This window comes from Muntiacus reevesi, chromosome 2, assembly GCF_963930625.1.
Source record: "Muntiacus reevesi chromosome 2, mMunRee1.1, whole genome shotgun sequence".
Taxonomy (NCBI): domain Eukaryota; kingdom Metazoa; phylum Chordata; class Mammalia; order Artiodactyla; family Cervidae; genus Muntiacus; species Muntiacus reevesi.
The window spans coordinates 198,755,675-198,768,612 of NC_089250.1; the positions used below are offsets into that span (position 1 = coordinate 198,755,675).

Here is a 12,938-nt window from a genome sequence, read left to right on the forward strand (position 1 = left end):
CTTTCTTGTTACTGTTGAGAATTATTTTTGCACATTTATATATTATTGTGAATCTTCCCTGGATATTTCATAAAAGAAAAGCAGCCATATAGACAGGATGTAGAGTTCAAGGTCACAAGAAGAAAATAGAAGCTACAGGACTGCGGCGGAGTTATGAGTGAACAAAATTTCCTTCCGCCATGCTTTAAGGTTGATTTAATAATAAATTAATATTTAAATGAAGTAAAGAGTGAATTTGCAGCAGAGGAAGGTCAAGGCCAGAGGAGGTGGCATTTTCAGTGGGGTGACTCAAGGTCTGGTCTCAGCAGGAGCCCCCTTCCTTTTGATGAGGGAGGGAGGAGGAGGGTGCACCCTGGGGTGTGGTTGGAAGGAACCACCGTCCTGCTTGCTGTCGACTCTCATCCTGGCTGCTTGCTCCCTTTCTAGCTCAAAGCTGAGCTCCTGGAAATTGCCACGGAGAACCAGACCCTCAATGAGACTCTGGGCTCTTTGTCGGATGCGGTCGTGGGCTTGACCCACAGTCAGCTGGAATCCCTCTCCCCCGAGGCTGTGCACGGCGCCATCTCGACCCTCAACCAGGTCTCAGGCTGGGCCAGGAGCCAGATCATCATCTTGTCTGCCAAATACCTGGCCCACCAGAAGGTCAGTTGGAGCTTTGGAATCTGTTTTAATGGCCCAAGACCGAAGGGCTGGTTATAGACCTACATCGGGGCAGCCAATCGGTAAGAGGATGGTGCCGAGGAAGGCTACCTGGGTGCAAATCCTTGGTCTTCCATGTGCGACAGTGTCTGCTGCGTGACAGTGGGGAACCAACAACTTCTCCTTGCCTCAGTTTCCCTCTTTGTAAGATGGGGATAACAGTAGCACCCATTCCATAGGTTTATGTGAGTCAGTACACAGGAAGAGGTTGGATAACACGTGACCTGGAGTCCAAGCTCAGGGAGTGTTAGCTGTCACCGAGTTAATCGTTTAACCTTCCCAACAACCCTGTGAGGTCAGTAATGTTAGAACCTCCATTTTCCAGGTCATTCATGTGAAGCACAGAGCGTATAAGGGAACTTGCAAGGCCACATGAAAGGAACAGGCCTGGGATTGAACCCAGGGCATCTGGCTTCAGAGCCCACTTGCTTCATTGCCAGGCTGACTGCCTCCATCATGGCGCCATGCCCACTGCCCACTCATTCTTGTTTCTGACTCAAAGCTAAGGGTAGACCATCCATCTTGTCCCTTCAAGACTTCTGGAGACTTTAGTGTGAAGGCTTTGCAGACCTTCTGTTTTGACGGGGGCCACCGAAGTCCACTCCGTGAATGTGATTTTAGAGAGCTGAGGGAGACAGTCTTGTTCCTCCCAGCCCTGGACCGAGTGGCTTTTCTCTTTCCTGGCGTCCAACTCTTCTTACAGAGGAATGAGGCGACTTTTGCCAAGAAGCCAAGTGCTCAAAAGCCTTTGCCCTTCTTAAGGACAGTTAAGAGACTGTTCATTCTACAGGGAATAGCTCAAGGAAACCACTCAACTGGGTTCTTTTTTTTTGAAGACCCAAGAAATGTCTCTGATTATATTACATTTAGCCTCTTTACTCCAAAGGAGGGGTTGGGAAACAGGCATGATTTTTGTTAAGGTGGCCAGCGACAGCCATACTTTTTTTAAAATATATATAAAATATCAGACTCACATCCTAAGATGCTTCTTTATTTCATCTCAAAGCTTCCTCATGAAGATAGATGAGTGCAGGGCTTTGCTGTGTCAGTTGCCTGACGGGTGATTGAGGACAGCAGGCTTCTCCTGGTGCCATGAGAGGGGTGGGCAGGGTAAACAGAGACGCCATGACCCACCCGAAGGTTCTTGCCCATTGTTGCCACTGCGGGTACTGCCTGATGTTCAGGTTTTTTTTTTTTTTTTTTTTAAATAAAGCAGAAACTCTAATTTGGATTTTTATAGGATCCCCCCAACTTTTAAATCTCGTCAGCTAGATCAGATTGTACACAGAAGAGCCCGTTGCCTGGTCAGCCGTGGCATATGGGTCACTGTGCCGTGCTGTGTCGCTCAGTCGTGTCTGACTCTTTGTGACCCCGTGGACGGCAGCCCACCAGGTTCCCCTGTCCATGGGGTTTCTCCAGGCAAGATTACTGGAGTGGGTTGCTTTGCCCTCCTCCACTGCTTTTTTATTAATTCTGCCGTGGCCTCGGATGGCGTAGGGATTACCCCAGCGGCACGGTAACCTGTGTGTTGTGTTTTGATACTTAAGTGTCTTTCCTGATGGAAGGAGGAGGGTCTGGGAGGGCGGCTTGGGTCTTGCTCACAGTGATGCCCCAGCGCCCATCCCGACGCCCAGCCTGCAGTGGGTCCTGGTAAACGCCCTTGAGGTGCAGCCCCGAGGCTGGTCCTCACCCTCCCTTGCCGGCGGCCCCAGGTGCTGTCCTTCTACAACGTCAGTCAGATGGGCGTGCTGCTGGCTGGGGTCGGCACGCAGGCCTTCCATGCCATGGATCGCAGGGACCTCATGCAGCTCCTAAGAAGCGCCACCGCCCTGCACGTGTCCGACTTGTTGCCTGCCCAGCAGCACGGTGTCCTGAGCAAGGTGAGAGGAAGACGTCTGGTCCGCAGCCCTCGGGGCTCTCAGGCGTGTGGTTTTGGGACTTTGTGAGGGGGCTGTGTCTTTGGGTGGGGTTGTTCTGAGCCTGGAGAATGCCATCTTCTGATGCCCACCTCCCGTTCTTTCCAGAAAGTGCCCCTGGGTTCGAGCCTGATTCTCCCCAGACCCTGGTGCTGTCCCTAGTCAGCTGAATCCAGAACACTTTTTTCAGTTGGATTTCTTGCTGTCATAATGTTTTAGGGGTTTGGTTCTCAAGTGTGGAAATGAATCCTGAATTCCCCTAGTGCTTCAGAAAGGCCCTCTTTTCCTATTCCAAAGTCATGTCCACATTTCTCTCTCTCACTTGCAGTGGGTCTTCTGGGCATCCTATCCCGTTGGACCTGCCATATCTAATTGCACAGTCCGCTAAGAAAGCAACTCAAAGGGTTGGGCCTAAAATACCAGTACCTTGCAGATAGCTGTAGCTCTTTTGGTTAAAGGGTGTGGGTTTTGGAATAAGGCAGAATTGGGCTTGAATCCCATGTTATCAACTTACTTGTTAAGCTTTGGTTTTCTTACCTGTAAACTGGGGATAAGGACCATCCCCACCTCATTGGGTTGCTGAGCAGACCTGGTGGGATTTATTGCCCCTGAAGCACCTGACTGACCCAGTGCCTGGCCCTCACCCAATACTCAGTCCATCTTCTGCAAAGCTGTTATTATGTTTCTTCTCGCTTTTGACAGGTGATGGAAGCAGAAGATACTGCCTCTGGCATTGTTGAAATACAGGGGCCTTTCTTTAAGGAAGTGTCTCTCTTTGATTTATGGAGGGAACCTGGATTCAACTCCACAGTCCTGAAGGAAAAGGAGATCCGGAGGGGTCAGGTACGACTGCAACGCCCAAAGGTGGTGCCTGGGGTTCTGATTGTCTTGTGGGAAAGGTCTGTTCTAAGGTTAACTTGGTACTTGGTAAAACAAACTTATTTCTGGGTGATTAAACTCATGAACTTGGTCAAACTCCGGGAGATGGTGGTAAGGGGCAGGGAAGCCTGGTGTGCTGTGGTCCATGGGCTCAGGGAGAGTTGGACATGACTTGGTGACTGAACAGCAACAAACTGCGGAGGCAGAATACTGTTAAGTTAGATGAGACCTAAGTGTGAATTCTGGGGCTACTGTTGATTAACTTTGGGGTCACTGCTTCTTCTCTCATGGCCTCAGTTTTCTCATCTGCAAAATGGGGTTCATTTCTCACTAGACTCTGCTGGACATGCACTGTACATGAGAGCATCTCCTCCTGGGGCCGCCTGGGGAGAGTTGGGCTATGGAGGCCCTTGAACTTCCTCTGACTTGCATTCATTCATTCATTCATAGTGTTTATGGAGCCCCTGGCCACTTCTCTCCCCTCTCAGGTGCCAGGTGCTGTTCGTGGTCCCGGGGACACGGAAGTGAAGGGAGCTTCCTTCCTAATAAGGGAGACGGTACGGAAGTTCTGTAGTTAAATGTATGCCCTGCTACTGTTGCCTCTTCTTTTTTTCTTTTTGGTCCCTCTGCAGGGCTTGTGGGATGTAAGTTCCCCAACCAGGGATCGAACCTGGGTCTTTGGCGTTGAGAGCGTGGCATCCTAACCACGGGACCTCCGGGGAATAGATGTGTGCCCTGTTAGATGACAGATGCTGACGAGTAGGCAGGGGTTCTAGAGGGTAGGGAGTGAGCTGTTTAGACAGGCGACTAGCTGAGCTCAGAGGTTGAAGGGGCCATGAACTCTTAGCTGCAGCATGTGGGATCTACTTCCCTGATCAGGGATCAAACCCAGGCACCCTGTACTGGGAGCACGGAGTCTTGGCCACTGGATCACCAGGGAAGACCCAGGAGATTCTTTATCTATGGAACTTTCTAGCCCATCCTGGTCTAGTCATCTCAGTTTTACTTCCTGGAATGCTGTGTGTTCAGGAACCAGCAGGTGGGCATGAAATAGGGGCTGCAGGGGGTCCTCAACTGGGCCGCGGCTTCTCTGAGCACAGGAAGTAAACCTGCTTCGCTGCCTTGACTTTGCTCCTCATTCACCTCCTGGACCACCGGGGGTGTGAGAGCGTGGGCTCTGCAATCACTGGACGCCAGCTCAAATCCCAGCTGGGCTGCTTAGTGACTGTGTAAAGTGAAAGTGAAGTCACTCAGTCGTGTCTGACTCTTTGGAACGCTGTGGACTCTAGCCCTCCAGGCTCCTCTGTCCATGGGATTTTCCAGGCGAGAATACTGGAGTGGGTTGCCATTTCCTTCTCCAGGGGATCTTCCCGACCCAGGGATCGAACTCAGGTCTCCTGCATTATAGGCAGACTCTGAACCGCCGGGGAAATCCTGCAATTGTGTGGTTCTAGGTAAATAACAAAGCTTCCATTTCCCATCTGTGAAATGGGAGCATAGGACTCATGACGATGGCCCGTGAGTGCTCCATCAATGCGGCAATCATCCTCTTCCCGCAGGCCTTGTTCCTGTTTGAGCTTCTGTCAAAGATGACCAGGAGGCCCGAGGAGCTCCTGAGGTAAGCCTGGGGCCGACGAGCCCTCTGCAGTCTCCCTCTCCAGGAGCCTCATTCCCCAGGAGGGAGAGTTGGACGTCCTGCCTGCAGTGGGTGTCGGATCAGATCTGCCTGCTCTTGCTCCTTCTTTCCTCCTCCCTGCTGCCCCTTTCTCCTGGGCCCCTTGTCTCATTTTCTAGTGCAGGGCAGCTGCTCAAAGGTGTGACGTGCCCCCACATTGACGCCATGAGTGCCGACTCCTTTCTGGCTCATTTCCAGTATTTCGAGAACAACTTCTCTCTGCTTTCACCGTATCAGGTACCATCGAAGCCCTTCCCTGCTGCTTATTCTCTCTCCCTACCCCGGTCACCGGGTGGATTAGCTGTGGTGTCTTAAGATACTCGTGCCAGGATTACTGATGCAGCTGATGATATGGGGCCAAGTATTGAGCCAGCTTTTCTCTAATTTCTGTTTTAAAAGCGCCACATACCCATGCCTCTGCAGCCAGAGTCTCAGCAGACAGGCTATTCTATACCCAGATGTGAACCTCAGATTTCAGTTGGAAAGTAGACCATTTTTGCACATTCACAATTATGCTCTCCTGGGAGTGCTGGTCACACTCTCATCCACCTTCCTACCCTTGCCAGTGGTAGCCTGGCATGGGAACAGTTCTCCAGGAGAATTTAATTTTTCATTTAGAACTTCACTTTCCAAACAGTTAAGGAGACTTTTAAATTCTTTGGGGAGACCAGAGGCAGTGCCTGATTTTCACTGTATCTAAGTAAATGAAAACAGGCCTGGGGAGCACTGTTTGGACTTGGAGTATAAGCAGTGAGCTGTATAGTGTCTGAGAGGGTGAGTACGTGGCCTGTGCATTTCAGATCTGAATGAAATGTTTCCAAGCAATAAAATTTTCTTTTTTTTGCCCCCTTCCATATATTTTAATTTTTTATTATCTTTTAAGATCTTTTAGTTTTTTCTCTTTCTTTATTAAATTATGGGAGTATGATAACACATTTCCAAGGAGACTTGGAAAATACAGAACAAAGTCACACACAGTTCCACTATATATCGTAATTATTTTTTTAAGTAGATAATTTCAGATTTTTAGTTGGAGTTTCTAGAGCAAACTCTCAAAAATTAATAGAATGAATAGGCAGAAAGTTTATAGTAGACCTGAAGGGCATTATGAACCAATTGAGCATAATTAAGATTTATATAATTTTCACACAACAGCAGGATACAGATTCTATTCAAGTTCTTGTAGACTATAAACCAGGAGACACTGGAACATATCCAGGGACAGAAAACAAGGTAAAAACATTTCATGTTCTAAGGCATTGAAGCCATACAAGGTCTGTTCTCTTATCACTGTGGAATTGTGTTAGAAATCAATATTAAAAGATATTTGAAAATCAACCACATATTTTCACATGCAATGTAGCATTTACTGAGCAAGCTCTTTGACTTAGCCGTTGAAAGCCTCAATAAAATTAAAAGACTGACAAAACAAGGAGGGTGATTGCAAAGAAGACAGCATTTAAATGAGAAAATTAATATCAAGGATACTTAAAAACACCCATGTATTTGGGAGCTAAATGTCCCACTTTCAAATGATGGGTGTATCTAAGCAGCCGTAACAAGGAAAATTAGAAAATATTTGCAACAGGACAAAAATGAAAAGAGAATTTTCTCCCCAAGAGCCAGGAAGGGTAAAGCCAACTATATAATCCTTTGACATCATTAGAATAATGTGCAGATTTTTAATGAAGCCCGTCATTCCCTAGGATTGTTTATTCTGTCAGTGGTTCTCAAAGTCAGGCTTGCATCAGCACGGCCTGAAAGGCTTGTTTGCTGCGCAGCACGTTTCAGTTTTGCCGGATGAGCGAGTTGTGATGTGATGTACGACACAGCGCCTGCAGTTCGCAATATATCTGCATTTCGCAATTTGCTAAGAGGGTTGCTCTCAAGTTCTGTGCTCTTTCTGAAGAACCAAAACCAAGGGACCGAAGGACACTTTGGGAGATGCCTGCCATCATGGGTGTTTGCACGTGCTTGCCTCATCAAAGAATATGCATATCAATTATACCTCAACAAAGCTTAAAAAATGCAGAGCCCCCCTTGCAGAGTTTTCCTGGGGCTCCTGGGATGAAGCCTGATACTTTTCAATTTAATAGTTTCCTGGTGAGAACCACTGAAATCTACAAAAAGCCTTGCCCAGGTAGGGCGGCAAGCAGGTAATTTCTGTAACCTGGACCTTGGTGTGGCTGTCTCCTTCCACTCATCCAACTGATGCAATGGGTGGAGTTCAGGCCTGCTTTGAGGAAGACCTGCACGTTCAAATAGGAAGAGATGTCCCTATAAACCTCTTTACCTGACTCTGCCCAGTTCTAAGAACCTTCAGATACAAGTATTTAGAAAATTTGCCTTTATTGTTTATCTTTTTGCTGAAAACACATGATTATTATAAAACAAAACAATAGAGAGGAAGTCCTAGAGCATAGTTCTCAACAGGGGACCACTTGGACATATCTGGAAACACCTTTTTTCATCACACCTGGAGGAGATGCCACTGACGTCTATTAGGTAGAGGCCAGGGATGCTACTTAACCATCCCATAATGCTGAGGACAGCTCCTGCAAATGGGTTTATCCTGCCTCAAATGTCAGTCATGCGGCTTCAGAGGTATAACTACAAAGGAAGTTTGTTATTGACTTGGAGAATTTTTAGTATATCTAAAACATATCTACATGTAATTTAAAAAACACAAATAAGCTCATACCATACACAATGTTCTGTTTAAATTTATATGATACACATAAATCTACCATATGGAAACAAAATAGTTGCATAGTATTCCATCATATGACTATACCATAATTTACTTCATCAGTCCCCTAGTGATGTATCTTAAGGTCACATCTCGTTTGTAGTTATAAAAGAAACTGTGGTGAGCATTCTCAGACTTAAATTTTTTGGGGCATCTTGTTCTTGCCCCAGTTTCCTCATCCATAAACTTGGTGTAGTAGTGTTACCTACATCTTAGGGTGTTAAAGTGAACGTATAAGTTAAGTGAATGTATTCAAAGCACTTAGAACAGTGTCTGACCCACAGAAAACACAATCTGTGTCTGGTCTTATTGGACTTAATTCCTAGAATTGCTTTAATCTTTCAGGTTAACTGTTTGGCGTGGAAATACTGGGAGGTTTCCAGGTCCTCTATGCCACTCTTCCTCTTGGCTGCACTCCCGTAAGTGAACGTCAAGTCCCCCCTTTTGGCATATGATTGGCAGGTGTCCCCAAAGTCAAAGTGATTCTCTCTCCCTAGGTGTCGGTGAGGAACTGGAGGCAAGTAGGGAGTGCCTTCAACAATGAAATCCTTGAGATTCGGCATATAAATTCTGAACCCCGTGTTCATGTTTCAGGCACACTCTCTTGATTATTTTTGTTCTTTAAAAACCAAAGCCAAAGCAATCTGAGCTTGAATGAGTGAATGCCCGTGAAGGGGGTCACATCTGGGCTGGCTTCACAGCTGGGTCCAGGCTCCAGGGGAATTAGGACTAATGGGAACAGTGGGATTTCTCCTAAGATGTGTGGGTGTTCAGGCCTGGGGGGGCAGCCTTGCTTTTAAAATATGGTCTGGACACAGTTTCTCTCTTTTTCTATTTCCCTCTTTCTTCTCTTGCTGCCATTGTCTTCACTGAATTAAAATTATTTGTTGAGTACTTACTACATACTAAGTCCTAAGAGGTAAGTTAATTTTCCCCTTATAAAAGCCTACAATCTCATGGAGGAAAAACAGACGAGCGTTAAGCCAACTATAATATCAAGTTGATATTTGATTGAAAGTAACAGAACCTTCACTCACACTGGCTTAGGCAATAAAAGGTAATTTTGTGTTCAGGAAAATCCAGGCGTGGACTCCAGGCATAGCTAGATCCTGGGGCTCAAATGAGAAGGCCAGAGGGGTCAGGGAGGGCTTGTGTGACACTCTTGGGTGTCTTGTATTCTGGGCACAGTTTTATGTTTCAGGGAGATCATCATCGTGGTCCGTAGAGAGGATGGAGTGCAGGGATCCTGGCTGGAAGGAGAGAGACAGTGGAGGCTTATTTCTATAAACTTGACCTTGGCATGGTTGTCTTATCCACATATCCATGTCTTATTCCACATATCCATGTCTCAGCTCAAACAGTACTCCCTTCAGAGGGCTTCCCCTGGCTGTCCTCACATTTTCCTTCATGATAGAGCCATTTAATTTTCTTCCTTTCATTCATTACTAGCTTAAATAATCTGTTTTATTAACTGGTTTCTGTGTTTCTTCCCCCTAGAGCATCCTGAGGGTGGGGACCTGCCGCTCATGTCACAGCGCTTGGCATGCAGCATGTGTCCATGCTAAATCATGTCAGTCATGTCCAACTCTTTGCTACCCTATGGACTGTAACCCACTAGGCTCCTCTGTCCAAGAGATTCTCCAGGCAAGAAGACTGGAGTGAGTTGTGATGCCCTCCTCCAGGCGATCTTCCTGATCCAGGAACATCTCCTGTGTTGGCAAGCAGGTTCCTTACCACTAGTGCCACCTGGGAAGTCCTGGCATGCCGCAGATGCTCTTTATATATTTGCTGAATGAATGAAAGTAAAGTGTGAAAGTGAAAGTGTTAGTCACAGTCATGTCCGACTCTTTGTGACTCCATGAACTGTAGCCCGCCAGGCTCCTCTGTCCATGGCAAGAATACTGGAATACTGGAGTAGGTTGCCATTCCCTTCTCCAGGGGATCTTCCCAACCCAGGGGTCGAATCCAGGTCACCTGCATTGCAGGCAGATTCTTTACTGTCTGAGCTACCAGGGAAGCCCTCTGATTGAATGACTGAAGAAATAAATAAGACAGTGACATTAGGAATGGAGAGACAAGAACAGATTTGAGTATTATTGAGGAGCCAGCAAAGAAAGATTAGGGATAAAGAGATGAAGGAGTCTTGGATGGCAGAGAGAAGGCAGAACATGTTTGAAAGGAGACTGAGTTTGGTTTTGGAATAGTGAAGTGGCAATGATGCCACATGGGTCTTTCTCAACCTTTATTTCATTATTGCCTCCCAAAGGAGAAAAATTTAATTTCTCCATAATGAGAGAAATTACAAGGAGTAAGATTGTGTTGAGTAGGGTTGAGCTTTGGCAGATCACAAATCACTGTAGTAACTAATATTCCCCATCCACATCCCTCCCTCTCCCTAAATCAGTTTCTACCCATTGGGGGAAATATTGTCCCCTGTTGAGAATATAAGGTCAAGAGCTTGGAGGAGGGTTCTCATCTCAAAGAGTACTCCCTTCAGAGGGGCTTCCCTGGCTGGTCCCCACATCATCCTTCATGATAGAGCCATTTAATTTTCTTCCTTCCATCCATTACTAGCTGAAATAATGTTTTATTAACTGGTCTCTATGTTTCTTTGCCCTAGAGAATCCTGGGCTTGACAGAATTGGGAGTCATTTCTCCCCCTACTCTCTCCTCATCCTTTTCCCTCCACTTTCTATTTCATTTTTTTCTCCTCTTTGTCTCTTTCTTCTTCTTCTTTTTCATTTCCTTTCTCCTCACCTCCCCTCAACCCGTCCAACAGGCAGCTTCTGTCTGTGGAGATCCTGTTCTCAGATCCTGCTGTTGGGTCATGGAAGAGGAGCATGATGGGAAGCTTGTTTCCACCTGTGAGAGAAGAGCATTATGGGAAGTTTGTTTCCTGACAGTAAAAAAGAAAAACGACGGGTGGGAGGCTTGCTCCCTGCTCAGAGGAGCCAGGACATCACTGGGGAGAACCAACACTTAAGGATCAGCTCTGTAGTGAGCTCCTGGGCAAATACAGAGCAGCCCCTGTCTTCCTTCCCTCATCCTCCCCATCTCCCTCCAGGGCTCGCTACCTGGCTTCTATCCCAGCTTCGCGGTGTGTGCCCTTCCTGATCAGCCTGGGGAAGAGTCAGCTGGACTCCTTGGTCTTGGATTCCCACAAAAAAAATTCCATCCTCAAGAAAGTGCAGCAGTGCCTGGTAAGGAATCTCTTCCTGGGTGACGCTTTGACTCGTGTCCCTTCCCCTCTGGGGCCTGTGGGCATCCTGGGGAATCCTCAGGGGAGCTGGCTGGGTTCTCAGGTCTGTGTGATGGCCGGAAGTCTGATTTGTGGGTCTCAAAGCTGGCACACTCTTGGCCACTGGTTCTGGGGACTTCCATTCTGGGGCCTGAATGAGGGGAGGCCGCCCTGGAGGACTGGAAGGAGCACAGTACAGAGTCTGGGCTCTGGACAAGTCTCTGCCAGTGATTGGTTTTGTGGCTTTGGGCAGGTCACTTCTCATCCTTGAACCTCGGTCTCCTCATCTGTAAAATGGGTACAGTTGCACTTTCTTCATAGAGCTCTTGTGGACATGAAATAGGTTATATAGTGTTTAATGCAAAGGCTCAAAGGGTCGAGCTGGCAGTTTCTTTATCTTGAAAAAGTGTATGATATTAGTACTTATGTAGTTACTTTGAAGATGAATAGAGTAAGACCTGGAAACACTTACAACAGTGCCCAGCACATAGTAAGTGCTGAATAAATGTTAGCTATTTTTGTCATTTTGAGAAAGAGCTTTGGAGGCTTCCAAGGGCCTATAAACTTGAAAGTACTGTTTTTATTATTGCTCTACACTCATCATAGCGGGTACTGAACAATGGGGTATCCTCAGAGCAATGACAGTGACAATGACTGCAGCCTCAGTGAGTGAGTGCTCATGATGGACGAGCCTTCTGCCCACACCCGCCCTCCACTCCGTGTGGTCACCCAGACTTCTGAGGCCAACTCCCTTGGGGTGAAATTAGGCCTTGTGTGAGTCCACGGTAGGGTAGGTGGTTTGGATCCTGGAACCTTGATGAAGTTTGGGGTCAGGAAGTGTTTTATGGGATCACGATCAGGAAGCCCACTGGGCCTTCCCACCAGTTCCACTTGTCAATTTCAGAGCCACACCATTGCTGATGAGTACGCCGTGGACATCCTGGGGAACTTGCTCTGTCACCTTCCGGCAGCCGTCATCCACCGCGGGTTGTCCCCCAGAGCCTGGGCCACCGCCCTGCGTGGCCTCAGAGACTGCCTGGACCTCAGCCCCCAGCAGAAGGCGGCGGTGAGGCTGAGGCTACTGGAACAGCACGGGTGAGGAGGGCCCCGGGCTCAACTCCGAGGCTGGGGTGGGGCTGCTGGCGAAGGGGCCCCCAGCCCTGGCTCTTCCGCCTCAAAGCAGAGCCTCTAACTTGTGATGAAGTTAGACCCTGGGATTTATTCTGGAAGCTTGACCTTTCTTCTTTTGGATTCAAATTCCCTGCAAGTGAGAATGATAGCTTCTCTGCAGGCCTCACGTGGTTGTCACCAATACATCTTGGCTTATGGAAAATGAAGGAGTCTCAAAAAAGATGGCACTTTATGGGACTTCTCTGGTGGTCTAGTACCATGCTTTGAAGGCAGGGGGAGTGGGTTCAATCCCTGGTTGGGGAACTAAGATCCCACATGCTGTGAGATGCAGCCAAAAGATAAACTTTGAAAAAAAAAAAAAGATGACACTTTACAAATGCAAGGAGGTCTTATTATTATTGTTGTTAAAATAACAACAATAATAATGCAAATAACTGAGACACTGTCAGCTCTGGGTGAGTGAGGACTCCCTGGGGGGAAACAGAGCTGTCCTTTCCCATGCAGAATTTTCTGAAGTTAGGTCAGACTTGAGTAGGGCCTAGACATCAGTTAATGGTTAGACAACAAATGTCTCTGGAGTAGTTACTGTGGCCCAGGCACTTAATATTACATAGACTTTAAGAGCCAAGACTTGGGAACCTGAGTCCTTGG

At 47.3% G+C, this 12,938-nt stretch overlaps 1 protein-coding gene across 1 annotated transcript in view; it reads left to right on the top strand.

Moving 5' to 3' along the window:
• The window catches only part of OTOA (otoancorin), a 66,039-nt gene that overhangs the window by 24,001 nt on the left and 29,100 nt on the right, over window positions 1-12,938 (top strand). Inside the window, exons 12-19 of the mRNA XM_065920321.1 lie at window positions 427-642; window positions 2,412-2,579; window positions 3,318-3,458; window positions 5,054-5,112; window positions 5,289-5,406; window positions 8,264-8,337; window positions 10,983-11,118; window positions 12,061-12,251. Of these exons, the coding sequence (XP_065776393.1) occupies window positions 427-642; window positions 2,412-2,579; window positions 3,318-3,458; window positions 5,054-5,112; window positions 5,289-5,406; window positions 8,264-8,337; window positions 10,983-11,118; window positions 12,061-12,251 (1,103 nt within the window). The remainder of the gene's footprint in view (window positions 1-426; window positions 643-2,411; window positions 2,580-3,317; window positions 3,459-5,053; window positions 5,113-5,288; window positions 5,407-8,263; window positions 8,338-10,982; window positions 11,119-12,060; window positions 12,252-12,938) is intronic.